Here is a 27,923-nt window from a genome sequence, read left to right on the forward strand (position 1 = left end):
GAACAAGAAAGTAATTACCTTTGCTGGTAAGAAGTGTTAGCTGTGATAGGAATGCCAGGCTGGCACTGAAAGGCAAAATTTCAGATGCATTTTCTAGGTGCAATTTTTCTTTAGTTGTATTTTCTTGTATTTAATTGCTTTCTTTTGAAACAATTATTTAAAAAAAAAAATTGTCATAGTTTGTGGTTTTTTTTCTCAAGGAAAAAAATAAACAGTGAGCCTTGCTTTATTAGTAGACTTGGGACTATCACCACCCTAGTTACATAGCTAATAACAGTAAGTAAAAACACAAACTAGTTATAACTATTAGATATCAGTTAACAAGAAACTTACTAAGCTTGACATTGCTACTGAATTCACAAAGTACAGAGCACTCTGAGCTCTCCAAAATACAGGGTACTGGCAATAAATACTTTCCCCATCCTTAGGCCATCAGCTTTCGACCAGAGCCCAGCCCAGACCATATCAAATCCTTATCCATGTGCCACTAATTGCCAGCTGTAAGTATTTTTCTCCTCTTGCCCTGCCCCAAATGAGTTCTCCCTCCCCTCTCCTCTCTCCAGCAGCCACTTACAGAAGCTGAAGTACGCCACTGCTAAAGCTCATCATCATTGTGGCCATGGTGAAACTGCACTCTCAGAAGTCAGAGAGCCTGTTCACTGAAAAGTATTTACATAGATTAATCTGAGACGCAGTTGCTGCACTGATCAAGGGCTAAGTCCGCATCACTACCACAACCCTCAGAGAACTATCTTCAGCCTAATAGCCTGAAATTAGAGCAAAAGGATTGGACTGTTTCCCAACAGCTGAAAAACAGTTACACAGAGGTCAAAAGCAGATGATACTAATTTATGAGGGTCATTGGTTTTTTTTTCTCCTACTTTTAACATCTTTATCAGTGACCTGGAGGATGTGATGCAGTGCACCCTTACTAAGTTCACAGGTGACACCAAGTTGGGGTGGGGAAGAGAAATCCCATCTGGCAGTCAAGGTTGCCATTCACAGGGGCTAAGACAGGCTGGAGGAACAGTCTAAGGGGAACTTTATGAAATTCAGCAGGGACAAATGCAAAGTCCATAACCCCTGGCAACGGTGCAGGCTGGGGAGCAGCTCTGTGGGTAAGGTGCTGGGACTCTGGTGCACAGGGAGCCGTGCACATGCCAGCAGTGCCTGGGCAGCAGGACCATGGCCTGTCCGTCAAGGGATGGGATTATCTCGCTGGTCTCAGCACACAGGAGACCACATCTAGATACTGCATCCAGTCCTGGGCCTCCCAGTACAGGAAAGACATGAATAAACTGGTGTGAGTTCAGCAGAGGCCCCCAAGCTGGTCAGGGCTGGAGCAGTTGCCCCATGAGGAGAGGCTGAGGGATGGGGCTGGCTCAGCCTGGGGAGAGATGGATCCAGGTGGGCTGGCAGCAACCCCCCATACCTGCAGAGAGGGGGTCGAGAAGAGAGAGCCAGAGAGACAAGGGGCATCAGCTCAACCAGGCAAGAGAGGTTGAGAAGGGACCTGAGGAAAAGGTTTTTCCCAGGAGCCAGCGGAGCAGAGGCGCAGGCTGCCCTTGGAGGCTGTGTCAGCTCCGTCCTGGGGTGTCCCCAGCCCCGAGGGGGTACAGCCCTGAGCAGCCCGGTCCAACCTCAGCGCTGAGCCTGCTGCGGCAGGGATGGACCAGGGACCTCCTTGGACCTCCAGACTGAGTTATCCTGCGATCCGATTAAATTCAGTATGGATTCCACAGATTTACCTAAATTTTACAGAGGAAATAAATTGACCTGCTTCTCCCCATCAACAACAAGGGAACAAGTCAAATTCCAGCCCATGATTGTGGCTGTTCAAAATATTCCAGATGAGAATTATGAGTTGTTAAATGTTTTTCCCAGCCTTCAGAAATATTTCAAGGTATTTTCTATATTGAATAAACTACTTCAGCTATGCAAAACACTGCCAGCTCATTTCTGACAGGAAGTTAAGAGCTATCTACTTATTGCCTTAGTACAGAAAGATTCAAGAAGAACAATTAAGATAATCAGATCCTGGCGAAACATGATGAAGATCCAGTTTCATGTACGAATTCATGATTTCTGCCCATTTCACATTTACATCTACTTGTCTTGGTCAGGACTGATCAAACAGCTTACCCAAGGCTGCATTTGATTTCAGAAGAAAATTGTTTTAAGAAAGATTTATTTCTGCAGTCCTCAAACTATCTCCAGGAAACATGGGCTGTATTGTAGCAAATTTTCTAAGGTGAAAATTTGTTGTTGTAAATTAGTCATCACTCTCTGTATGAACAGTGAAAGAACCACCACAACAGAAAACGTGTATCAGTTATTTTCCTTTAAGCAGTTTTATCACAGCATTCGAAATTGATATTGTAAAGCTAAATGTTACTGTTCTTTGTGTGGCATTTACTTTCCTCTTGAAACATTTATGTGATTACCTGGCCTCTGGATCCTGATAAAACCAGTGCTGGTGAAGTTCCCAAAATACATGGCACTCAGATGTTACACCTTTTGCTTAATTCCCCTACCATAGTATGTACATGTTGCAGAACAGTGACCAGATTTGTAAGTTAGCTTTCCAGTTCAGATAAACACATCTGCAAAAAAGTAATAAGACTCTTGCCCTCATGCCCAACATATGAAATGTACCTACTGGTTTCTGTAATTTCCTTCATTCAAGCTGGAGTTAAGGATGACAGCTTGGAAATGACAGCTTTATACTGAAAAGTATATATATACAGCGAATCCTTTTGTGGAAAGGTACAATTTAAAAACAACCTTAAAACTCTACACAAATTTGCTTTTATGTACTAAGGTAATTTAACCTTTAGGTAGCATCTCTTCCAGTGCTATACATAGCATATTAATGCTTTACACAATATTTTTCTTATATATCCAAATGTTCCTAAGAAAGAAGCCTTTATAAATGAGATAGCAAATTATAGTACTGTTAATCATCAGCTCTACATGGATTTGAGAAGAACTGTCACAGGCTTACAGAGAATGTCTCTGCTCATGCTTTCATGGCAGGCAAAAGAAATCAGATGCTCAGTTGTACAAGGAGATGAATGGAAAACCAATAAAACTGATACGCAATTAAAACAGTCAAGATGAATACTTGTGGTTTGTTCCAATCACTTCCTGGTAGAAGAGGATACAGAAGAAAAAGAAAGAATTCAATTAAGAGGCATGGAGATATTTTCCTCAATGGAAAGGCTGAAAAAATAGCTCTACTAATTTGTAAATGGACAAAAAGAGAACAAGGTAAAAGTAAAGGCATACAGAAAGTAAGGGCTGCTCCTGAACATCTTTGTATGAGAGAAAAGGAGAAAATGAAGCACACAAACATTAGGTTTGTTACTGAAAAAGTAAACACTCAGGAATCATTCCTAGAAGATACAGACGGTGACAACTTAATGGGATACTGAAGGATTTGAGAGAGCAGATGGTCATAGTGGCCCAAATTTCATACTGCATTTCCTAAGCTGTTAACAAAAAGTGCTTCAAATGCCTTATAGCTTTCACAGCACAAACTGAGAATAATTCCAGTTTGTGCTATCTGTAACACAGCTAATGGCACGATGACTTTCATGCAGTGTAGTGTTATTAGGAGGAGACATCTTCCACCTCACCCACCCAGTAGAGACTTACTCCCACAATGGGCAAAAATTTTGGCTTTGCACTGCCATCTAAACTTACCAGTTTCTCAGCATATATGGTGCCTCACACAAATACATAAGGTATCATAAAAAAATATAGAAGATGGGCTGCTCCTCCATAATACAATGCAGTCAAGCAACTACCTGAAATTTCTGTTCCTTCCTAAGCAGGAATGGGGAAGCCAGCTATAGAGTTAACAGACCTGCAAGCTTGGAGAAAGGAAAGACCATGGATGGGACTTGTTTTCCAGCACACCCTACCTCTTTCTCTTCATTCTCTTGCTTTTTTCAGGCAGGTAAGTAAAACTACACAAGTTTTCCAGATGAGCTCTGTTGATTCCACACTTTATTTGAAGTTCCCCAAAGGAGATCAAAAACTAAATACAGAAGAAACAAAGTCTTTGCTCTCCCTCAAACTGTTTTGAATAGTTCAGCCTAAACTATCCAAAATAATCTAGGGAGTTTGCTGCAGCTGTTCCCAAGAAATACTTCAAAGATAAACCCAATTATGTAGCAAAAGTGAAAACAAAACATCCAAATCATCATAATAATTTCCAAAAAACAATACCTATGTCAAGTCATTGAGCTACAAACAAGTGGCTGGTAGAGTAGATCTGGTGGAGAAGTTCCCTGTTGAAAATCGAACTGTCTGTGTTTAAAAACCAGCTCCTCCTTGCCTCACCAAAACCAAACAAATAAGCAAAAAACCCAAAACCACATCAACTTCACTCGCTGTGGATAGGAAGCTGAATTTGACAAGTCCCTTCCAGGCAGGCTGATGGGCGAGAGGCAGAGCAGGCAGGGACTGAGCTTACCCACCAGCAGCATGCTTGACAGGTCCCATCAGTTTTCATTTCTGGTTTACTGGCTGCCCAAGAGCAAATTTTGTCAATTCTGAAGATTCTATTTTTAGGTGAAACATTTTTGGAAAATAAATAAATTTTCTTCTGTCTCGCATTTCTTCCTTAAATCTCAAATTTTTCCACAAGAATTGTTCTCTCTCCAGCTCTGGGCTTGATCCCTTTTCCAAATCTACCCTTTTCCAAGTCTACCAAGTCCCCTGATTTCCAATGCAAATAGCTGTGGTTATTTCAATATAAAGACTTTAGGAAATCCCAGCCACATCTATAGTTATGTAAACATTGAGGTATATGTAAACTATATTATTCTGCAATCTTTTCTGGGGAACAAAGAATTACAAACTACAAGACTTTCTGCATGTCAGGGAAGTGTGGAAACGGTACACCCAGGCTTGTGGTGCCTCCAACAAGATAACACCACCACCAAGTGCCAGATGCTACAGATAACAGAGGAGCAGGGAGTAGTGTATATGCAGATGGCTCACCCTGTCCTGTGGCACCACTAACAATACAGCAACACAAGAAAGGGCAGGCAGGCACTAGAGATAACAGAAGGGGAGTGCCAGCTTAACAGAATTTACTAGTCAACAGAACTGAGGCCAGTGGGGAAAGGAAAACAGGGCCGAGATGTTGAATTGGGAAGCGATGAGGATGATAAATTGAAAGAACTTGGAAAGGGGAAAATGGGAAAAGGGAATACAAGGGGAAACAAATCAGGTGTTTGAGGGCACATTATCAATGCATCTTAGAACAGGACAATAAATCTGTTGATGGTCTGGTCATATCTGCATCTGACTTATGCAGTGAGGGGGAACCCGGGTGAGGGAACAGCTAGAGGGGACCTCCTGACATCCTAACAACGTACAGGGTGGAACAGACCTTTCCCCATGTTTATAGCTCATTAACTGAGCATTTGGGTAATACTAATGTAATTCTATTTAAGACAGGCAGGAACTCTGTGCCATTCTGAAATAATTCCAGCATCTGTCTTCAGGGCCTTTTTTCGGTTGTTGTTCCCCTCTCAAAAATAGATTTCTCTCAGTACAAGCCAGACAACAACCATTCCAGTTCTTGGAAGATCTCTAACACAAAAAATGACGGCTAGATGAGAGTCTAAAAGGTGGACCTACTACAGCTTCCTATCCCTAACAAATGTTTAGCAACAGGACAAGCAAACAGAAATACTTCCTATGACTAATACGAGTGTTCAGAGCTTAAGTGTCGGGGACTTTCAGACAGATGTGATGCTTGTATGATTAATAGTCCCCAGTAGTTTTCTTTCATGAATTACTCAACTGTTTTCTGAACTTGTGTATATTTTCGATACTCACAACATCCTGTAGAAAGGGCTCTACAACATAATGTGTAAATGTGTAAAGAACAGGTTTGTTCTGATTTTGTCACCTAGTAGTTTCATTTGATGTGTCCTACATTTGACAAAGAGGAGTATTTCTCAGAATAGGCTTAAATAACACCACTAAATGCACCATAAAAATCGATGTAGTCTTATAACCTTTCTCCCAATTACATTACTTTCCTGGAAAACATTGAATCTATTTAATCTTAAAATTTTGAAACAAAGCATGCTTTTATTATGTATTTTGGTAAAGACTGTTGTAGTGGAGAACAGACTGACTGTCAGAGATGTGTAATTTAGCTTCTTTCTAATTATCCACCATTTGTGTATTAGAAGGAGCTAAAGTGCTTTAAATCTTTTTTTAGTTCCTGCATTCTAAAATGGGGAAGTAGTTCTCATCTCCTCTGAAATGCTTCATAAGATCCATCCATAAAGAACTTACATAAAAAAGCCATGTGTTATCATAGCATCCAGTTTCTACATCATGTTCATGAGCAGCACCCTTTTACTCCTACTGATGTGCAGGTCACCTGCCTATCATCTCCCTGTCTCCATACCCTTATTGATTTCAGAATCAAATTACAGAAATCCAGAGCTTTTAACTTTTAAGGGTACAAATATAACATTTAGCACATTAACATACCTTAGAGATGACAATTTAGGACAACAGAGGTTTCAGTCCTCCTAACCATATTATATTTTTCCAGAACTATACAAAGCTCCTTTCTTGAGCACAGAAGTCAAACATCAAGGTATTTAGACAGCTTCTTCCAGTCTTCTCAAAACTGCAATATGTTTCATTCCTAGAACTTATTCTTTCGTAACTTCTCCCTTCAAAAATGAAAGGGGAAGAAATAGTTGTTATTCTAAAACTACATTTTCACAAAAATGTGAAATGTTTCACTCTGACATCAAAGAATTTGAGAGAGACCTTTTTATTTCTTCCAAATGCTCCCCTGCTGCTGTGCTTGAGACTAACACAGAAAAGCTACGTTGGTTTCTCATTCCAAGGTTTCCATCCCGTAATGACCACTTGAAAAGAAAACTATTACAAAAAAACCTCCTGACACATCTGTAAGTCTGTCTTGTCTGCCCACTTTCACAAAATGCTGAATTATATTTTCCACATGTACAGGAGATGACTGACCACACATAGCGAGCTCATCTGCATGTCAAACTTGGATCCGTAACAGTAATTTTTTTGTTTGTTTTAAAACCAAGACACTTTGGAAGGTCTGGCATCACTTGTTTACAGTAGAACACAATGTATCCTAGTTGTTTCCTGTTAATCATAAAAAAGCAAGCCCCATCACCCTCAGCATCCAGTGATCTAGGTCTGCCAAGCACATGGAACATTTCAGGACTCTGTGACCGTGGAGGCTTACAAAGGCAACCTGGAGACCTCTGTTCTGGCATATCCAAGTTCATTTTAACAGTCCTCTCTTGATTTCGAGCACGTTGTTAGGAACTGCTTCAGAATACCTTAAAATATCTCATTGCTCTTAATTTTTAGCAATGCAGTATTGCTGGGACATATCTATATATACACCATTTTTGAGAAGTAAAGGAAGTATTTTTCTTTTTTACCATCAAGAGGTATGGTATTAATTCAGAACCCAAGCAACTTAGTCTACTGTGAACAGACAGTAGGAGACTTAATTCAAGAGTCCACTGACTTTCACTTCTACCTTTTTCATACACTTATCTTGTAAGTATTTAATGAAATAGCAAACCTGTATGTATTTGAAATATGAGCTGAGGACTAATACAATGACATGTGTCAAAATCAAAATTTGACTCCTCTATACAATTAAGGTGCTACTCTCTAAGAGAGAAGTGGAACTTGTCCTAACAAGTAATTTATCTTCTAAAATAGCAGTCAAAACACAGGATGTTGAGCGGCCAGGAGATTCAGACTTGACAGAATTGGCTTGTCACTTAATTAAAAACCTAAAGGTCTAAAGCATCATTTAAAAAAAAAAAAATCAGTTCTGTGAGTCTGTTAAGTAAAAGTTAAGCCTATCACTAAAGGTGGAAATTTTTCATTAAGTTATGAGTGAGCCTCATACCCAAGGATGGGAAGATACGCTTTGTATCTACAACAACAGAACTCCACACCTGGAAACTCAACACTGTGCCCCACACTAGTGTACTACCACTGATTTTGCTGCCACAGTAAGAGCTCTTAACAGTAATGGCTAGGTCTCAAGAAGATTTATTTTTAGTTACAATCAGGCCAGGTAAAGCTTATTTACAAACCTTTAGCTGGCATAGTTAACCGAGAGTTAAAAAACTTACCTGCACTAGATAAGGCAGGCAATGAAATGCTGATGCGGATACTGAAGGGGAAATCTTATTGTCCCATCTGTCAGTCATAAAGACAAACAAGCCAACTCTATCGCTGCCTTACCCTGCTGAACAGAAAAGACTCATTTCCTAGTATTCTACTTGTACCCATTAATAGCCTATATTCTTTTAAGGCTGTCATTTCTTTGAGGAGAACTCAGCTTTGAGTCTAGTCCTTTTACATGTACTGTCCTAGTAGCTTTGACAAAAGCTACTAGGCAGCGTGTTCATCTGCTACTGACTCTGAAACAGGTCACTAACCATTGCTCCAGCTTAATCAAAGCGGACCCCTCCAGAAGTGTCACACCAGTCAGAGGCCACAGCTGAAGTGCTGAAGCCTGGAGCTTTTCACATCCCATCCAAGAGCAGCGAGACGTGGCAGGAAAGCCTTTTGGCTGTGCAATACAGGAGAGAAGGCTTTGCTCTGCTGCGTGGTACTGCTGGAGATGGTCTCGTAGCAGGGCCTCTGGCCAATGACTGAAAGCCAGAGAGTATGCCTGTTGTTGGTACCACAAACACATCAGTGTAATTAAAATATGCAACAGCTCAGACTTTCAATTTCTCTAGCTGACTCCATGCCTACCTCATATATGATGCTACTGATACTTGCTAGTAGGTAACAACCAGAAGTCACAGCAAGAAGTTATCAAGTTTAAAGACTGAGAAAATATTTTACATTTTTTGAGGAAGTTTTAAAGCCAGCATTAAATGTACATACCTGTTTCTAAAAGTCAATAATGCCGGCTGGTGCAAGCTAGTGCTGTAATCAGACTGCAAACTAAACACAAAGGGGTGTCAAGCAGAACGGAAAAAGACGGGTCTGCAAGAGAGGCAACACATCAGAAATACATCTGCATTTGAAGTTTCCTGACAGTATTAAATAAACTCAAATTAAAAAACTACAGTCCTCCAAAACACATGCCCTGAAAAAACTTGTTTAATGTTTGCAGTCTGGTGTTTTTTTTAATTGATTTTAAGAGAAGTTTAGAAGTTGCTTACTGCTTTCTTTCTCGAGAATGCCGGTCCCTGTGGAGTAGCATTTGCCTTGTTTGAAACTGCCAGGTACAGCCATGAAGAAAGGAAGCACTCGCCCCCTGCAATGCCTCAGTTCTTATCTGTTTCCATTCTCAATATTGAGGAAGGGATATTAGAAAGCTTTAAGAAAGCATTGGGAAAAGCCAGTTTCGTGCCATCATGTCACAGCTGTCCTTAAAAGGTAGGTGGTGGGAGAGTTTAATCCCTTGCCCCAGCTGGAGGGATCTGCTGGTGATCCCATATGCGTACGCTAATATTCTTCTTGGGAGCAAACTGCTGTAATCAATTTGTTCATGCAAGCTATGGTTTTCACAGATCAAAGTGAACTATAGTTTTTGTTAGCTTGGCTTTTGTCTACATTATAAAGCAAATAAAGGAATACATGTTCATCATATGACCAAAGCTTCAAGAAAAAGTACAAATATTCCACAATTCGCATTCAATTCAAAAACATTTGGCCCCTGCAGTCCAAAAGGCTTGGCATCAAGTCCACATACATCTCGTCTATGATCAACACCAGCACATGCACTCTGCCCTCAAGGAAGAGGGGTTTTCAGTGGCAAGGTGTGTGCCAAAAAAACACTGGGGTTTTGGTGAATTTGCCTCCAGCTCTGATCTGACAGAGCCACAGCTGGTTAGATTTTTTAAGTGTACTCCCAAAGCCCAAGGGAGAATGAAAGGAACATGGGTTTGTGCTGATTTGGGGAAAATGGTTGATTGTATAGATCTCAAAAGGTTATGAAGATGTAAAAATTATTTGGTTTTCCTCAAAATGTGTATTTTCAGTATTTGTCTGTAGAAACAGAATCAAAGGTAGGTTTAGGGATAGATGCTAAAAGAAATGAAAATTCTGCTAGAAAAACCCCAAAATATTTCTAAATTCACCTAGAGGTATTACTGAGATCATGGCTACTTCAGTAACACTAACCATACCACAAAAGCTGGAGAGCATGAATGAAGCTGAGCGATGTCCCAAAGTGAGAGGGATTAACTACATGGATTAACTGTACAAATTAATTGTTATGAAATTCCTTGTATAAAAATCTGATCGAGAACAGTTGACTAGGATTTTCGGTAAGCTATAAAACAGTAAATGAAATTTATTTTTAAACATGTTGTGACTTGCAAGCAAATACTGTTCTTATCCAGAGAGGTCTATATTTAGTTAGTAGTAGCACTTCAGAAAATCAAAAATATTATTTCTCCCCAGCAGTCCAAAGGGCAAAACATAAAATAATATGAATAATAAAACATTTAACTAGACTTCATACAATAAAGTAATTAGTACACCTTCATATATAGCTATACAGTAAGTTTCAAGCACTACCTTTCATCATCTGAGCTGCCAAACACTTCCTCCCTACTCACCAGCCAAAATGAGAGCCTTTCCCAGGTTTCCGTCTCATATACAAGCCGTAACGGCTGTGAAACATTCATGCTGATCACAGTAACAGCAAATACAGATGGAGTTGTAGCACATTTTTCTATCTTAACCATGTTTAAAAAGATCATAAAAATTATAGTATGACTCTACTTCTTTGGCAATAATTCCACATATTAATGTATGAGCTTTTTCTTTTGTCTTTTCTCATTAACACACATATGTATTTATATATACATACACATACATACACACACACAAAGCTTCCTCCACTTCACTCCAAACACTCTTTTATATGCTAGTTTCTTTGGTAAAACGTGGCACATCCATGATGTTCCCAGTTTTCAAATGAAAGACAAGCAAGTTTTCCTTCACATACGTTCGTTGTTCCTTATCCCATCAGAAAAGGCACAAAGTTTCTCTCCTCCTTCTATATAACATCTTTGGGGAATTCCTTAAAATAGTTAAGGACTTGACTGAAAAGACAGGAGTTGAAATTTGAATGGGGCATTTTTGGATGGTGGTAGAAAAGATAACACGTAACAAATTCTCAGTGTTTTCATTACAACATGTGCAATGCCACCCAGGATGTTTCCTATAAACAGCATATTTGAAACTGGATATTAAAGCACAGCAGGAATATCCAAGAGAAATTATGAATAAGTAATTTTCCTTCTGATTATAGCACATTCACAGCTTGTTTTACAGTCTGCAGAAGTTCCCCACATAATACAGGCATAACAGCAACATGAAGTTACCAAGTACAAGAGAATCATTACTGGTGAAGCTGCAGTAAAACCAGCCACAGAGTTTTTAGGGAAATGTTTCTCCACGTGGACATAAGGTAGGGCTGGTAAAACAGACAGTAGGTGTGTCTGGCATTGAGGTAGTAGATCACCTCCCCATTTATTTGCACTGCAGTGTTCACAGGAACACAGAAGACTTTTAAAGCTGTTTTTGAGATTCACCTTTGGCATTGGCCACTGGCCTTGCTCCTCCCTCTGAAAATAAAACATACACATTTTTCAAACAGTGGCATGAATCTGAAGTGGATAAAAGTCCTTATGGCAAATAAAGAATAATATAGGCATCACAAAAATACTGTGTTCAAACAGAAGGGAAGAAAAAAACTCCACAAAATCCCCCCTATCATAGAACACAATGGGTAATTAGCACACCAGGAAGCTACCGTGAAGTCACTCTGAAACAAACATGTGTAACATCTTGCAGTTCACATTTATGTGTTTAAAATAACTTTGTAATAGACGTGTCCTTCTCAGTTCTCATGATCGAGACTACAGATAACCAAAAAAAAAAAAAATTTTTTTTTTTTTCAATGTCCAGCACATACCGATTAGAAGACCATTCATCTAAAGTTTCTGTTTACATGCAAGAGACCCAAGTGGTGTGACCTTCAATAGCTTAGACTACAGGACCTGCTTTACATTGGAAAATGAAATGCTGAATTTTTACTTCAAGTCACAGATCAAAAATGTAAAAGTGGAGATGCAGCCACTGGTCATGCTTTACACTGTTAAACAAGATTCAAAATAACTTAGCTCAACATGAGCCGGCAGTGTGTGCCTGCAGCCCAGAAAGCCAACCGTGTCCTGGGTTGCATCAAAAGAAGTGTGACCAGCAGGTCGAGGGAGGTGATCCTGCCCCTCTACTCTGCTCTTGTGAGACCCCACCTGGAGTACTGCGTCCAGCTCTGGGGGCCCCAGTACAGGAGAGACATGGAGCTGTTGGAGAGAGTCCAGAGGAGGGCCACGAAGCTGATCAGAGGGCTGGAGCACCTCTCCTGTGAGGACAGGCTGAGAGAGTTGGGGTTGTTCAGCCTGGAGAAGAGAAGGCTCCGGGGAGATCTTACAGCAGCCTTCCAGTACCTGAAGGGGCCTACAGGAAAGATGGTGAGGGACTGTTTATCAGGGCCTGTAGTGACAGGACAAGGGGTAATGGGTTTAAGCTGAAGGAGGGTTGATTTAGATTAGATGTTAGGAAGAAATTCTTTCCTGTTAGAGTGGTGAGGCACTGGAACAGGTTGCCCAGAGAGGTTGTGGAGGCCCCATCCCTGGAAGTGTTCAAGGCCAGGTTGGACGGGGCTTTGGGCGACGTAGTCTAGTGGAGGGTGTCCCTGCCCATGGCAGGGGGGTTGGAACTAGATGATCTTTAAGGTCCCTTCCAACCCAAACCATTCTGTGATTCTATGATTATTTTCCTGATGAAACGAAACCTCCATGCACAGACTTAGTAGAAAACTTAAGGAAAAAAAGTCTAAGGAAAGTTAAAATAAGCTTAACTCCTTTCCAAAACTCAGAGGCCCTTTCCTCAAACTTATTCCCACCAAAAGTACTCATGTAGGTTTTACAGCTCCCTTCTCACACTTTTGCTTTAAGTGCCAAATAAAACTATGGGTGATCACTGTTCCCATAACAAGGGATCATAAAGTTGGGGCAAAAGGAAGGTTATAATATAGTCCCTGCTATAGCTGGAAAAAGCTTTGCTTCTCACATCACAAAATCAGAATAGGCATGTCAAATTGAAGGGATGCTCATGTATTGCTATAATGCTGTAAACCTACCCTTTTAGAAGTGACTAGTGAGCTTAGATGCTGAGCATGAGGCAGTATAAAGAAAGACTTCATTTTCAAAATCGAGCTTCTGTAAAGCCAGACCTCTTTGTGATGTCAAAAGTGACAGAAAATCATATGCTGAAGAGCTGGACTCGCATGAATTGGTAGTGCAGTGCAATAGTACAAGCCTACTGTAAAAATATTTACAGCGCCTGCTGTAAACCATGCAGTAAGTCACACAAAACAGACGAAAATTTAATCAAAAAACCACAAGCTTGTAAGCAATAAGTATTTTCTAATTTTAAGTGCCTACCAATGAAGTTAAACCCTTAAGAAATCAAACAGATCCGTGATTTGAATCTAATTCGGTGGTATCCATTTCAGTTACAATTCAGACTTTGAACTTCTCATCTTTAACTGACACTATATTAGCTTTCACATCCTTAGTTATGTATTTGCAATGTATAAACATCAGATGACTGATATTCTGATCAGAAATATGCAGAGGAAAGACACTTCAAAACAGTAAACAGTTCTTTGATGGCATGTCTCCCAGCCCGTGTCAGTATGCTAGTAACCCATTTACACTCACAAAAGTGACAAAAGCTGCAACTAAGAGTTTTGTTTTCCATCAATGGCTTGTATTTCAAAAATTCAATGGGAATTCCCTATATTAACCATATCCATAACCATAACCATGTCCAGTAAACATTCCTCTTTTTTAACAATTTCAAAATACCTGCTGAGCTAACATACAGTTGCCTGTTGGGCTTCCCTAATGAACTGAGGGGTAACACAGAGGAAAATTAGCTAGGAAAGGCTACGTGTCCTTTTCCTCCATCACCCCACCTCCCATAATAAATGCTCACTTCAAAACAGTTAATGCATGAATGAGAAATGTCTAAACCCCAAGCCTATTTAAATGCTAGACAGGAAAATTTAAGATCCTGAATGAACTCAGGACCACAAGTAATAAAACCCCGGACTTCAGGGGAACAAGCTCAGTTTGTTCAGGGACCTGATCTGCAGGATCCCATGGGAGAGTTCCCCACAGAGCAAAGGTGCCCAAGAGACCTTGTTGATCATCAAGCATGAGAACAGCCCATGGCAGACGACCAGGGTGGCTGCATGGGGAGCACCCAGCTGAGCCCAAGCACCCAGGGAAGCTCGCCAAGGAGGAGGAGCAGGCAGGGGGAGCCCCACAGCAGTACAGAAGTGCTGCCCAGGCAGGAGGGAAGAAAAGGCCAAAGCTCAGCTAGAAACTGCCACAGGCCAGGAATGGCCTCCTCAGGTACATCAGCAGCAAAAGAAGGACCAAACAGAACAGGGACCTGCTGCTCAACAGGTTGAAAAAACTTGTGGCACGGGACATTAAAAGGCTGAAGCACTCTGTCTTTTTTGCTTTGGTCTTTACCAGCCAGGCATACGCACGCCTGGGGAAAGGTGTCGGGTAAAGGAAGATGAAGTTTGGGACGGAGTACTTAAGCAAAATGGACATACACAAATCCATAGGACCAGATGAGATGTTTCTGACGGTGCTGAGGGAGTTGGCTGATGTCATTGCAAGGCCTCTCTAGATCACCTTTGAAAGGCTGTAGTGATCAAGTGAGGTCTGGTAACTGAGGAAAAAGCAAGAAGGAAGATTCAGGGAACTACAGGGCAGTCAGCCTTATTCCAAACTCTGGGAAGAAAATGGAGCAAGTCCTCCTTGAATCTATTTCCAGGAACATGAAGGACAGAAACACCTTTGTGAACAGCAAGCATAATTTCCCAAAGGCAAAATGTGCTCAACCAACCCAGTTACTTATTATGATAAAACCATTGGCTCTGTGGATGAGGACAGAGCAGCAGACATCATTTACCTTGACTTTAGCATGCTTTTTGATGCAGTTCCCCTTAGCACTATAGCAGCCAAAAAGGCATAAACTAGACGGCTGGTCAACAATGCTGATGAAAAAAGTGGCTGGACTGACAAGCTCAAGAGAGCAGTAAACACATCAAAGTCTACCTAGCGGCTAGCTACGAGTGACATTTCTCTGGGGTTAATCTTAACAACAAAGCAGAGCACACCCTCACCAACTTCATGGGTAACACTGGACTCCAGCAATCAAGAAGCTGGAGGGTAGGGCTCCCACCTGAAGGGCCTCAACAAGCTGGAGGAGTGAGCTGACAAGCCTCCTGAAGCCCAATAAAAGCGAATACAAAAATCTTATATCTAATGTGGAACAATCCCATGCCGCAGTACACAATGGGAACTTAAAAGCTAGAAAACAGCTCTGCAACAAATGTCCTGGGTGTCCTGGTGAACACAAGTAAGCCAGGCATCCTTGCAGGGATGAAGGCTAACCCATATAGCAGGCTGTGTTAGCAAGCGTGCTTGCTAGTGATGGAAAGCAGTTAACGCTTTCTATGCAACATTCCTGATGCCTCATCAAATGGGCACCCTGTTCTTGGTTTTCAGCTCCCTTGCACCGATCAGAGATTTAAAAAAGCAAAAGAGCACATGACATACAAGAAGAGCTGGGTTTTTGTTCAGACTAGAGAAGGCGGCTTCTCAATGACATAGTGGATGCCCACAGAGAAAAAGCCAAGCTCTTCTCAGTGGTTCACAACGAAAGGAGAAAAGGCAGCAATCACAAGTTTCAGCAAGAGAAATTCTAACTAGATACAATAATAATTTAAAAAAAGTTACAATAAGGGTCTTCAGACACTGGAACATGTTTGTCCAGAGGGGCTGCAGAATCTTCCTCTGCAGAGATTTTCCATACTTGAGTACACAAGACTCTGAGCAACCCGATTTAATTTTGAAGTCAGCCCTGCTCTAAGCAAGAGATCAGGCCTCCAGAGGTCCAGTGGTGAGTCTGAATCCCTCTCCTCCTCAATAGCAAAATCACATGGTAAGCAGAAGGCTGGGAGAAAGAACAGGACTACAGTGTGCATAAATGCAGACCAACCATGTCTCTGTAATTCTTTCAGATGATCTGGCTGCATATGAAAACTGTTTCCATGAAGTCTGAAAACTTTCTCACAGAGCATCTACTTTCTGCAAGGTTTAGATTTATATAATAAAAAAAATAACTTCAGCAAAACTGATTATTGAAATACAAGGATTTACTTACTCCACCCTAATGTTCTGGATTTTGCTTGCAGTATATGTATAATTATCTTTTCAATTTAGATGACTATGTAAAAAAAAAAAAAAACAAAACCAAAAACTTAAAAAAAAAAAACCCCACCAAAAAACCCTATGCCTTTTACTTTTTTCAATGTGTTTATTCAGATCAGAGCTTGCCCCGAAACAAATATATCTTCAGTTACAGACAACAGAATTTATCATTTACCAACTGTACAATACATTTGGCTCTTATGTAAAACATACATGTGGGGAGAGATACAAATACATCTCTGTCTCAACATATGAAGGCAGTGATTTTTTTTAAAGAAACTGCATGAAGAGACTTCTGGGCTTTTCTTCAGAAAGGTCATTTGTTTGAAATGCCCTTCTTGATCTGTGATGTCACTTCAGCCCTTGACAAGATCACACACATTTCTATGAAGAGTTAGTTCGGGTTCAGTGCCATGCTTCCTCTAGAGCTTTACTGAATAAGACAAGAATATTAGTCAACTTGCAGTTTGTCTTTACATAGCATAGTTTTTCCCCATGGTGATTCTTCACATGATCTCACCAGAACAAAGAAAGAAGCATGCAGCTTTGAAGTATTATCACTTTTTAAATATGTAATGTATATAACTCATCTACTCTCTAAATAGTAATCAGGTTTTCTGTTGTATGATGGGGGGAGAGGGGGAGCGGAAATCCATCGCTGCAAATAATTAACATCTATTTCTCTTCTTTAGTTTAAGGAATCTAGTATTACTATTTAGGTTCAACACAAAATTTAAAGTGCAATTCACAAAGTCACAGATGGGTGGAGAACTATAACCACAGTAACAAGCAGCAGACTTCCCTACAGACAGCAGTATGGGCAAAGCTTTATCATTAGTATCACCATTCAGTGCACCAACAGATGTCAGTGCTCAAAGGCAGTGAGAAATCTGACAGTGAAGTTAAAGACTGCGTCTGCATCTGTGTATGTGTATCAGTGAATAGTAAAATTACTATCTCCTTAAGCACTAGACTTTGAAAGCAAAATGGTTTTTAGCTTGGTATTATTTTACACAAGCTACTTCCTATTTCCTTGGAAGAAAGCAGTCCCTGAACAAAAGAAATTTCAAAAGGCACAGAGATGTTTATTATGCAGTGGACTAAGTGAAAGAAAAATATGCAGATACTTTAAAAAAAAATAGCTTCACAGTGGTCTGAATACTAATTAAAGAAACAAGCCGCACTGATCTAATGCAATTTTATTGCAATATTTTAAAAGCACATACTGACTTTGAATAAATAATTGAAAAAGAGGTTTTATGTTGCCAAGCAATAAGATCACCTCTACACAAAAGTCAGATGATGTAAAATTCTGGAAAAAAGTATCAGACATTCTTTTCTTTCTGTGTTATTCATATAAACAGTGCACAGTACTGCCTCTAACCTGAATGCCAGCAATATGTATCTTCACATGATAAGTGCAAAGCTGCATGTTTTTACATTAAAATTGCAATTTCTGTTTCAGCCCAGCATCAGAGAAAAAAGTTGATTCTTCTGAAATAATTTTTGAGATGCGCACAGAAGTCTTGTAACAGCCAGATGTTCCATGGTCATCAGCTCATCCATTGCACAGCATCATTTTGGTCCTCTGCTCAATATTGGCTTTCATCTCTCCTTATTAGGGATTTGCATTTAAAAAAAAAAAAAACCCAAGTTTCTTAGAAGCCAGACTTCCATTCACTTGCTTTATTCCTAAGACAATTTAAAAGCCAAGGTACATAGAGTTTCCAAGAGGGAGTGGGAGGACAAATGAAAGTGGATTTTACACTTGTAGTTACCTTTGCATAAGAGACTACATATCTCAGTGTTCCCACAAGGGCTGTGAATGTTTAACTTTAACAGTTATAAGAATGTAACAGCAGGTTATGTGCTCATCCAATCTGTCTGAAAAGCTTTTAAAATTAGAGGCATCAGAATGAGCAATACCTGTGTCTTCATAAACACCAGCTATAAAATCCAATCAGCTTACTGCCGAGAGTTATTGCAAGTTGTCGTATTATTTCGTGCAAGCATTTCTTGGCTACAACAGAGTTCAAACTGAAGATTTCAAGATGCGAGAAAGGCAAACTGGGAGGTTTATTATTTGTCTTCCTTCAAAACAGCACCGGACCAGAGCATTTGATTTCAAGTATTGCTTAAAAAGCTTACAGCTAGCGACCTAAACACGGACCCAGAGAGTCTCAGGTTTAGCCTCCGCTGTAATAAACAGCAGTTCCGTGGCAAACCACAGCTGCTCACATGCAGCCATGAACCAGGTTCCAAAACCCAGGTTTAAACTAACCCTGGTGAGCTAACACGCCCAGCCTAGAGACCTGCAGCACGGGTAGGAGCAAAGACAGCCTTCGCCCAGCACGCGGCAACAGCCCCTGCTTTAGTGGGGAGAAACAAGACTGGAGCCAGGTAGCGCAGCTCTGCTGCTCTTTACCGTCACACTGCACAATCTTGTGCAAGTCACTAGACTCCTCTCACCCCTGGAAAACCGAACTGCTTTCTCACAACGACTCTGCAGGCAAGGCTGCCGAGCACTGCAATACAACAGCAACTTAACCACAATTCTGTAAAAGGTTTCATTTAATCTGGTTCGATCAAGCATACACTGTACTACTCACCAATTCTGTTTGCATGACAGACTTGCAGACCCGATTATAAAAGCAGAGATGCTTCTTAGAAGTGTGCACACATTCTTTATATCACATGCTTTAAAAAAAACCAACCAAACAAAAAACAAACGAAGAAAAACCCTAAACAAATTTTGTGGATAAAGGAAATTTTCACACAAAAGAAGGAACCAGTATATTGAGTACCTGGTACGTTGCCCATATTGCTTCATTCATAGGCCCACCTAAACAAGTATTTTCTTCATTTGTAGAATGACAATTCTAGAAATAATTCTGAAACAAACCACAAAATCCTTCAAAACAGAATGTCTAAAACATACTTTACACATCTGAATAGTTGAGTTTGTTACCAAAAAAGCATACAAGCAGTGTTTCATCATCTCTGTACCATCTCGGGCAGCAGCCTCTTGCCAGAGAAGTGCTGCACCGTTAGACAGTAGCAAACACTGAATCAAAGCCACTTTCCTGAAGTATTACTCTTATTCTGCCAAGGAAGTTAGGAAGACAAATTTATTATTTGTAAATAAAAGAACTACTTGTTAAAATATTCTATTTAAGATGAAAACCACAGAAATTGACACCTATGCTGGCTCCCCAAGCTAGGGGAAAAAAAAAACCCCACCCTAAACCAACCAACCAAAGTTAACACCCTCAACAATTCTTTCAGCAGTATGTTTCAGATAGCTTTAAGAAAAGGCCTGTCTGCCCAACAGTCACGGAAGTGCTTCCATAATGACATTAATTACCTACCACAAGAAGTGCTGTCTCCTATCTGTCCATGATTTCCTCTTCATAGTCCTGTGGTTTCATTAACATTCAAAGAAGCTATCAAAGCCTGGCTGTCTACCACTCTTATGAGTGAATAAGATAGGACATTTTTCAGCCTTAACGGTAGATTTTAATAAACAGGTGGAATTTTTCTGCTTCAGTTTGCCCACAGCACAGAACTACAGCCTTAAGCAACTGTACTCACCAACATTATGATTTACTCTATTTCTTTATATTAAATGGCTGACATCGGCTGCCATACTAACATTGAATATGAAATCACCACCATGAGAATATAACTTCTGCCAAAATGCAGGAAACACTCCATTTTAAACCTTACCTCACATCTTTACATCACCTTATTTAGCTTTAACAAAGAGTCCTATGTGTCTGGAATTTAGGTTTTGCCTTTTATATAAAATACACACGTGGGTTTTCAGTTAAAGAATTAATCATGTGCTTGATTTTTTTTGTGAAAGCCAGATGTTTTCCACTGAACATTTAAAGCCTTTTCATTTTCCCACAGTTCTCATGATCCAGTTACATAGGGCATTCAGTCAGTCAGTTTTGGTAAATTTACCTGTTGAGAACATAGACCAAGTTTGAGCATAAAAAATTAAATATTGTTCTCAGCTCACAGAAAACAGGTTTAAGGCTGAAAAACATGAACTAGCAATGGAACGCACCCTATTCTGGTCAAAAATGCATTGTCACACAATGAGACATCCCTCCATCTCATGACTGATGTTCAGTCAGACAGGCATTTACCTGCATGGCAGAAACTTTAAGACAGACAGGCAGCTGCAGCAGCTCACCTGAAACAACGTCCTCCCCTAAAAAGACCTTAAGGGCTCCCAGCAGAAAGAACATTAATTTGGCAAAGTCATACCCTATTTCACGTCTTATGGACAAAAAGATGCCACAGTCCCATTCTCCTCCACTTTGCTCTCCTTTCAAATGCATGGGCTTAGTGGGGTTCCACTGTGCTTACACCTCCACTAAGCCATTTTGGCTCCCTACCCCATCAGGCCACGAACCCAACAAAAGTGGGGGTAGCTTGCTGTCTGGTTGGCAGGTTGAACCAGCTCTGCATAGGGTCTGCCAAGTGACAGAACCAAGAGGTTGCTCAATGGAGTCACTGAATCATACTCTTTGTAACTCAGATGAAACTTCTCTGCCTCTTGTAGTGTGCCATTATCCCTAAGCAAGCAATTTAACTTACTGTTTTGTGGCATTCTGGATGCCATAAGATAACCCTTGCCACCTCCAGCTGCCACTTCACAAGAGCACAAATCTGCCCACAAACCCAGGGAAAGTGTCCACAAGCCCCATGAAGATGCCCTTAAGTTAGGGGTATAAGGTACCTACCTACCCACCACATTTGATTCCCTGAATTTAGGCACTTAATTCACCTCCTTAGTGTCTTTTATAAAACCGTTTTAAAAGAACTACAATAAACAGTATTTATCAGGAAGGAAGGGACTGCAAAACACTCAAAAAGAACTAGCAGATACAAAAATACTGAAGAATATAGAAAGGTAAAATAAAACTTGGGGGGGGGGGGGGAAGACAAGACCCTTTTCAAACTCCTTTGACAGACTGAATGACAGCTACAAGATGTCAGCATTAAGGACACAAAGTACTATTATGAAAACTTCTTTCAAAATACATTGCATCATCAGCATGTTGCCAGGAATCGCCACATTGCTTACTCATTACATGTCAATTCCTTGCCTTTCACTGTATCTTTTTCTCAAAGAAACATACCATCAGGGAAGGTGGCTTTTTCTGTTTGAAACCCAAACCACTCAATACTTCCACAGCTGCATTTCAACCCCCTTTCCCTCATCCTCCTACAAAGGCCCCCACAACCTTCCTCCCAGTTAAAGCACTCTGGGTTTTCATCTACAGGAGCTGGGGCTTCAGTAATTCCTGCCACTGTGTTTCTTTTCCTTTTTTCTGTTCTGAGAAAAGGGGTTGGGAGGTAACAGTCTCCTGAAACAGCACTTCAGCCTGCTGCGGAAGGTTATTACAGTAGATTGAACCTTTGCTCTGCAAATGTCACATTGTGGAGATTCAATTTTAATGGAGAAGCTAGGCCAGAAGATCAGATACCAGCTCGTAAAACAAGGCTACTGACAGAGGTTTTGCACCTTTTTCATCCACATAGCAGTTCCCTCACCACAGCCAAAACTAGCACCAAGACAACCCTTCCGTTAAGGCCTTAAACGCAGAAAACTATCCAACTCTCTTGCTCTGGCAGTTTTCTGCTGGTTTAGCAAGCTGAAGCAGCTTATGGAAGGGCTACAGGGGAATTAACACAACGTGGACAGTGGGAGAAGGCAGTCAAAAGTGGTAAGAAGAAGACTTCTCCTCCTCTTTTGACAGCAACAAGTATTAGTGAGCTCACCTAGTCTCACCAAAGAAAAGAAATCTCCCCCCCCAACCTGGTCCTGGACCCCTCCAGAGCAGCAGCACCAGGATACCAGGCAGTAGGAAAGCAAGTGGCAGAAGCATGCAGGAAGGCACAAGGGGCCGACCGCCCTTCTTCAGCAGTGAGCCACCTCCTATAATTTTGCCATCACTCCTGCTTGTTACCGGAGAGTTCTGATTATGCCCAAGTGCTGCTATGTCAAGTGTGTATTAGATCTCTGATTAGTGCTTTATTTCCATGCTCACAAGCTTTCTTTCCTCCAGATACTTCTGAACTTCTCTGCAGCATTACTGAGTCTTCTTGCTTAACTGAAGTCTAACTTGCTTAACTTCCAACTAAACTGCATAAAAGCCACCACAGAAAACAATTAAACAAACAAAGTGAGTGCTGAGGACCTAGGAAGAGCCAGAATTCACACTGCCAATACAACCTCAATTCAGTTCTTTATAGAAAGACAGCGTGAAGTAATTTTCAGCTGCAGAGTCTGTTTTGCTGACCTGCAACAACTGCCTTGTTGAGCCCAAAGGACTAGTGCTCAGGAATGACTGTAGAATCAGCGAATAAAATTCTCTGCTCCAGGGACTTCTACTAGATGACTGCAACAGTTGAGAGCTGTGCAAGTATTGGGAGCACTGCATGATCATGCTCTTCGGACATCAATTACAGTTTACCAAGGAGGCTTTTTATCCTGAAAAGCTGTCCAAACAGCTCTGAACAACAACGCGTACAGTTTCCAAGCTAGCTACTTTGTACGAAAGCAGCACAGCTGCATTAGTATGGTGCTCCACTAACACCAATAGCTTGCTGTTCAGCAGGATTAATTAGCCTGGGCAGAGCACCGCACTAATGTGATTATATTGCTTCTAGTACCTGAGCTAGCTCATTCATTGTTTTCTATTCCTTTCCTCTGAAATAAGAAGAGTTCGGGTTTTGCTATTTTCTTAACACCTAAATAATTAACCTTTTTTTTTTTTTTTTTTTTTTTTGTAAGAGAGAGGAATGAGACTTGGAAAAGACTCGAAGTCAGATTTCCCTAATTTAAACAATGCATCTCCTGCCTCCATAGCCTGTTCCCACTATCACCACCCTCTTCTAATCACTTTTTTGTTCATATCAAGCCATCACCTTTTCCAAACTGCCTATGCACTTGCAAGTCTTCCCTGGATATCAGAAATCAAGATGTCCAGTCACAACCAACAGTGACAAGAGCAGAGACTGGAAGACTTTCAGCTTATTTGAATGGAACAGAATCATCATTGCCTTCCACTCCCCCTTTTTTACAGATGGGGAACAAATACCACAGGAGGTACTTGCTCAAAAGAAGGGCCACCTCTCAAATCAATGAATGGAAGAGCAGGAATACAAACCACAGCCTCCTCATTCACAGTCTGCGACTCCTATCAGGACATCAAAACAGAGACCAGTGTGAGGTGTACTGAGTAACCATGCTCTGCCCCAGGTCATAGAGACACCAGAGCATCAGTGAAACAGCCTGAAGAACTCAAGTTCTGACAATATACAAGCGTGCTGGTATACTCAAAAGCAGCGTTGCCTCTTTGCTCAAGCCTTCCTGAAGGATCCAGCATGAGGAAGACCCTTAGAGTGGGCAATGTTAGGTCAGCCACTAAAAGATTCAGCAACCACAAGCAAACGACAGTTTGACAACAGGAAGTTCTGGGCAAATGCCGCTGCCGGCAGTAGCGTCAGACCCTTTTGAGTTTGCCTGTAACTCATCATCAGAAGAGAAGCAGAGGAATATCACAGTACCCATTAGTATCTCTGGTCTTTGGCCACACCTCTTACGTGTAGGGGCACACCTGCGCACAGGCAGGCACTGCGGGTGTAACAGGGTGGGACTGTCACCGCACACAGATCTTGAGAGCAACAGTACCGTTCTGGTGGAGCGGAAGGCAGAGACAGCAACATGATCGCCGCTTCTCTATGTTTCCACGAGTTTTCTACCTGCTCGATAAACTCCTAACAACTCATGTTTCTAGTTATTTCTCATACTATGTTGGTTTTGATGCTAAATAAAGTTCAAGAATCTTTACATTCCCACCTTTTTTAAGTTTCACTGTTCAAATACAAAAAAGTACACCATAGAAAAAATTGGTTTAAATTTCTATAACAAAACTTTGTTAAGAAAAGCTATAAAGCCATAGAGTTTTATCATTTTGCAATCACAAACCGTATTAGTACTGGCTAGACTTCTAAACACTTATTTCAACTTAAAATTTAAAACAGTAAATGAACAAAACATCCCTAAGCTCTCTCTCCCCCCTCAGCATGTTGATGATACAGAGCGCTTCCAGGACAGAAATGCAGGGAAGAACAACCTTATTTCTTGACATTCTTTTCCTTTAATGTAGCCCGCTTCCTTCTGTCCGGAATATCCACAGGAATAGCTTCAAATTTTGCGTTCTAGGTATATGATGTGCATCATACAATGCAGACGCAAATTCCAGGCTCAAAAGGGTATGAAAGCAGAAAGATGCTTTACATTTGCACCTCCAGTATGCAACCACCAGGCACAAGGAGAGGAGCTTTACAGCATAATTCCAGGTTCTGTGCACACACAGTGTAGTACAAAAGCTCCCACTTTAAAAAGTTACAATTTAAAACTATTTCCAAAAACACTGCAGATGAGAATTCCCACTTGACAGTAAAGTATCAACATAAAAAAAGTGGACAAGAGCTTTCAAATAGAGAGAGAAAAGCAACATAAAGGCCAACATGTAAAACAATGTGAAACAAGTGAACACAGAATAGGGAACATTGTTTTACAATGGGAAGGGAGGGGGAAAGGAAGTATTCTTCAGAAAAGAAAAATCAAACCAGTCAAGGCACTGCAAAAATGCAAGAGCGATTAAGTAAACAAGATGTTACGGTCACATACTGAATCGAGAGAAAAGGAAACTCCCAGAAACAACACATAGTATGTATTGAGGAATTATACTGAGATACGAAGGAAAAACAAAGATCTGGAAACTAACTGCAGTCTCTCTGTCACCTCCTATGCTTACACAGCCAACAATCTGCTTTGGGAAGTGACTGAGCTGTCGGTGGTGTGTAGCAGGGGAGGAGAAAGAAGACTGATGGAATGGAAAGGGAGAAAGAAAAATTTAGGAAATACCGGGGTAGTAGGTATGGACACAAACATATATACTCAAGCACACAAATATATGCACACATACACACGTGTATCCATATATATTAAAAGTTAACTTGGACTAGCTGGCACAGAGCAGGATCAGCAAAAGCAGTATACTTAAGTTTTATCTTCTTCCTCCTGCTTATTTACTTGTTGCAGTCTTCTATACTACAGAATCGCATACATCAGATCTGGTGCCTCATTACTTCTAAATACTTCTACGTGGCAATTCAAAATAACTGGGAAAAGAGTTTGCTGGTGTTTGGAATTGTTCTGTATGCCTCAGGGAGGCTATGTGACTAAAACAGAAGAGAACACAGCCTCTGCGCACCCAGATGCAGTCTATACCATGCAGTTCTGAGAGTCTCGTCCCTCAGAATACCTGTGCATTGGTACTTAGTGCTGGTGACTGCTGCACAATTTGCTAAAATAGTTAAACTGATGCAAGGACGCCACAGCACAGAACACGACTTGAGATTTGTGAGAGCTTATTATCTGGTGCTCCGTGTGATGCCAGCGCTCACTTTTCAGACAGCTCCATACAAACATGCAATAAAAATAAATCAGTCCAAATAAGGCTAATGATGTTTCACAAACACAGAAATACTCAGTAGTTACAGTCTCACTCCTATCTCATTTCCATCACCACAGCACAGGAAACATATACTACTAATTAATTCATAAACCTTAATCTCTGCAGGCAGCTGAAATTGTCAGTTCGATAAATAAACCAGCCAGTAATGACGGGAAGTTGAACTATATTATCAAGGAAATTCTTCTGTCAGAGCACCCTGTCAAGCTGTGCTCACGACAGTCTGAACCTGTACACAGTTTGGAGAATTTCTGTAAGGACGGACTTTAAAATAGTACCTGAACCAACCAAGCAGCACGAACGAACAAGACGGTTAAGAGAATTTGTCAAAACACATTACAGCTCAGATGCTTTACCGCTATAACCGAAATTGACTGCATTTTGCCAAATACCCTCAACTCTTTAGACAGCCGGTATCACAGAACAGTGAACCGCACGAACCCGAGACAGATCGCGACATCTCTGAAGCGCTGGACAACAGCCGCACCTCGCATCCCGACACGCACCGGCTGGGCCAGCGCAGGACAGCACGGCTACCTCCCTCCTCCTCTGCCACCGGTGCGGCACGGGGAGGCCGCCTTCCCCCGCACCCTGGGGGGAACCGGCGGCCGAGCCCGGGATGCCCCACGGGGCGCGCAGGCGGACCCGCGTCGCGATGGGGTTACCGGGGGGTCGCTTTTCCTCCCCGGCGCCGCTGCCCCCAGCCCTTGCCCGGCTCCCCCAGAGGCGCCCCGCAGCCAGCCGGCGCTCGCCGGGCTTTGCTTCCTCCCCGGGTTTCGGTGCAACAGCTGGGGGAGACCGGTAACATCGGGAGGAGGCGGGGGGGGGGGGGGGGAGAGGAGGGACCGCAGCCGGCACGGAGCGCGCCCGGCGCCAGCATCGCCGAGTCCGCAGGCAGCGCCCGCTCTGCGGCCGCGCAGGGGCGCGGAACGCACCGCGGGCTGCGAGGGTGCAACCGCGGACGACGAAACCGACCTCCGCGGCGGCTGCCAAGCGAGGCCCGGCCAGAAAGACCCCCTCCCGCAGGGAGGAGGAGGAGGCAGGAGGGCTCGGGACTCCCCCCAACCCCGCTGCCAGCCCCGGCAGCGACCTGTTGCCCCGCGCGGGGGTGTTCCCGGGAGCGGGACCGGCCGCCGCCACCCACCTCTTTGATTTTGGCCCTCCTCTGCCGGACGGCGGGGTCGGCGGGCTCCTGCCCCACGGCGCCGACGGGCTGGCGGAAGAGGCGCTGGGGGAGCCCGGGTTCGCCCGCCTCCTTCCTGCCGCGGGCGTCCTGCAGAAGTTTCTCCTTGTCCTGGCGGATGTCCCTGCGGATCTCCTCGGGCAGCTTCTGCAGCGTCTCCTTGGCCTCCCGCAGAGCCCGCTCGTGGTCCGCGCGGATCCGCTCCAGGCTGCCCGCCCCGCCCGCGGTCGCCGCCGCTCCCGCCGCCGGGCCGCCCCCGGGTTGCGGCGGGGCGCGGGGCTGCCCGCCGGGCGGCGGCGGCGGCGGCTGCAGGGCGGCCGAGTGGAAAAAGACGCCGCTGAGGAGCTTGGAGGAGTCGGGCAGGAAGAAGATGGCCCCGAAGCAGAGAGTGATGAAGGCGCTGAACACCAGCAGCAGCACGAACTTCTCCGTCAGCCGGAACGCGCCGGGGCCCGCCGCCTTCCTGCCCCCGCCGCCCGCGCCGCCGCCCGCGGGGCCGCCCAGCGCCCCCGGCCCCGCCGCGCTACCGAAAAGCGGCAGCAGGCTGGCGGCGGGCATGGCCCCCGCGCCACCTCAACGCAGCGCAGCGCGACCCGCCGCCGCCGCCGCCGCGCAGGGACCACACAGCACGGCACCGCACCGGACGGCTCGGCTCGGCTCAGCTCCGCCGCCCTCTCCCCGCCTCGGCGGCAGAAAGTTTCCCCGGGCGGACGCGGCAACTTTTCCCTTCCCCGCCGGCAGCGCTCGGCGTCTGCGGGGCGGGCGCTGTCAGCTCCAGCCCATGCTGCCGGGCCG

The 27,923-nt window shown here is 42.8% G+C and overlaps 1 protein-coding gene across 1 annotated transcript in view; it reads right to left on the bottom strand.

Annotated features, from left to right (window-relative positions):
* MAN1A1 (mannosidase alpha class 1A member 1) overlaps positions 1-27,809 on the bottom strand; it is a 154,564-nt gene extending 126,755 nt beyond the window's left edge. Inside the window, exon 1 of the mRNA XM_075747971.1 lies at positions 27,090-27,809. Coding sequence (XP_075604086.1) covers positions 27,090-27,686 — 597 coding nt within the window. The 5' untranslated portion in view covers positions 27,687-27,809. The remainder of the gene's footprint in view (positions 1-27,089) is intronic.
* Between the last annotated feature and the right edge of the window lie 114 nt (positions 27,810-27,923).

The sequence above is a fragment of the Balearica regulorum genome, chromosome 3 (assembly GCF_011004875.1).
Source record: "Balearica regulorum gibbericeps isolate bBalReg1 chromosome 3, bBalReg1.pri, whole genome shotgun sequence".
NCBI lineage: Eukaryota > Metazoa > Chordata > Aves > Gruiformes > Gruidae > Balearica > Balearica regulorum.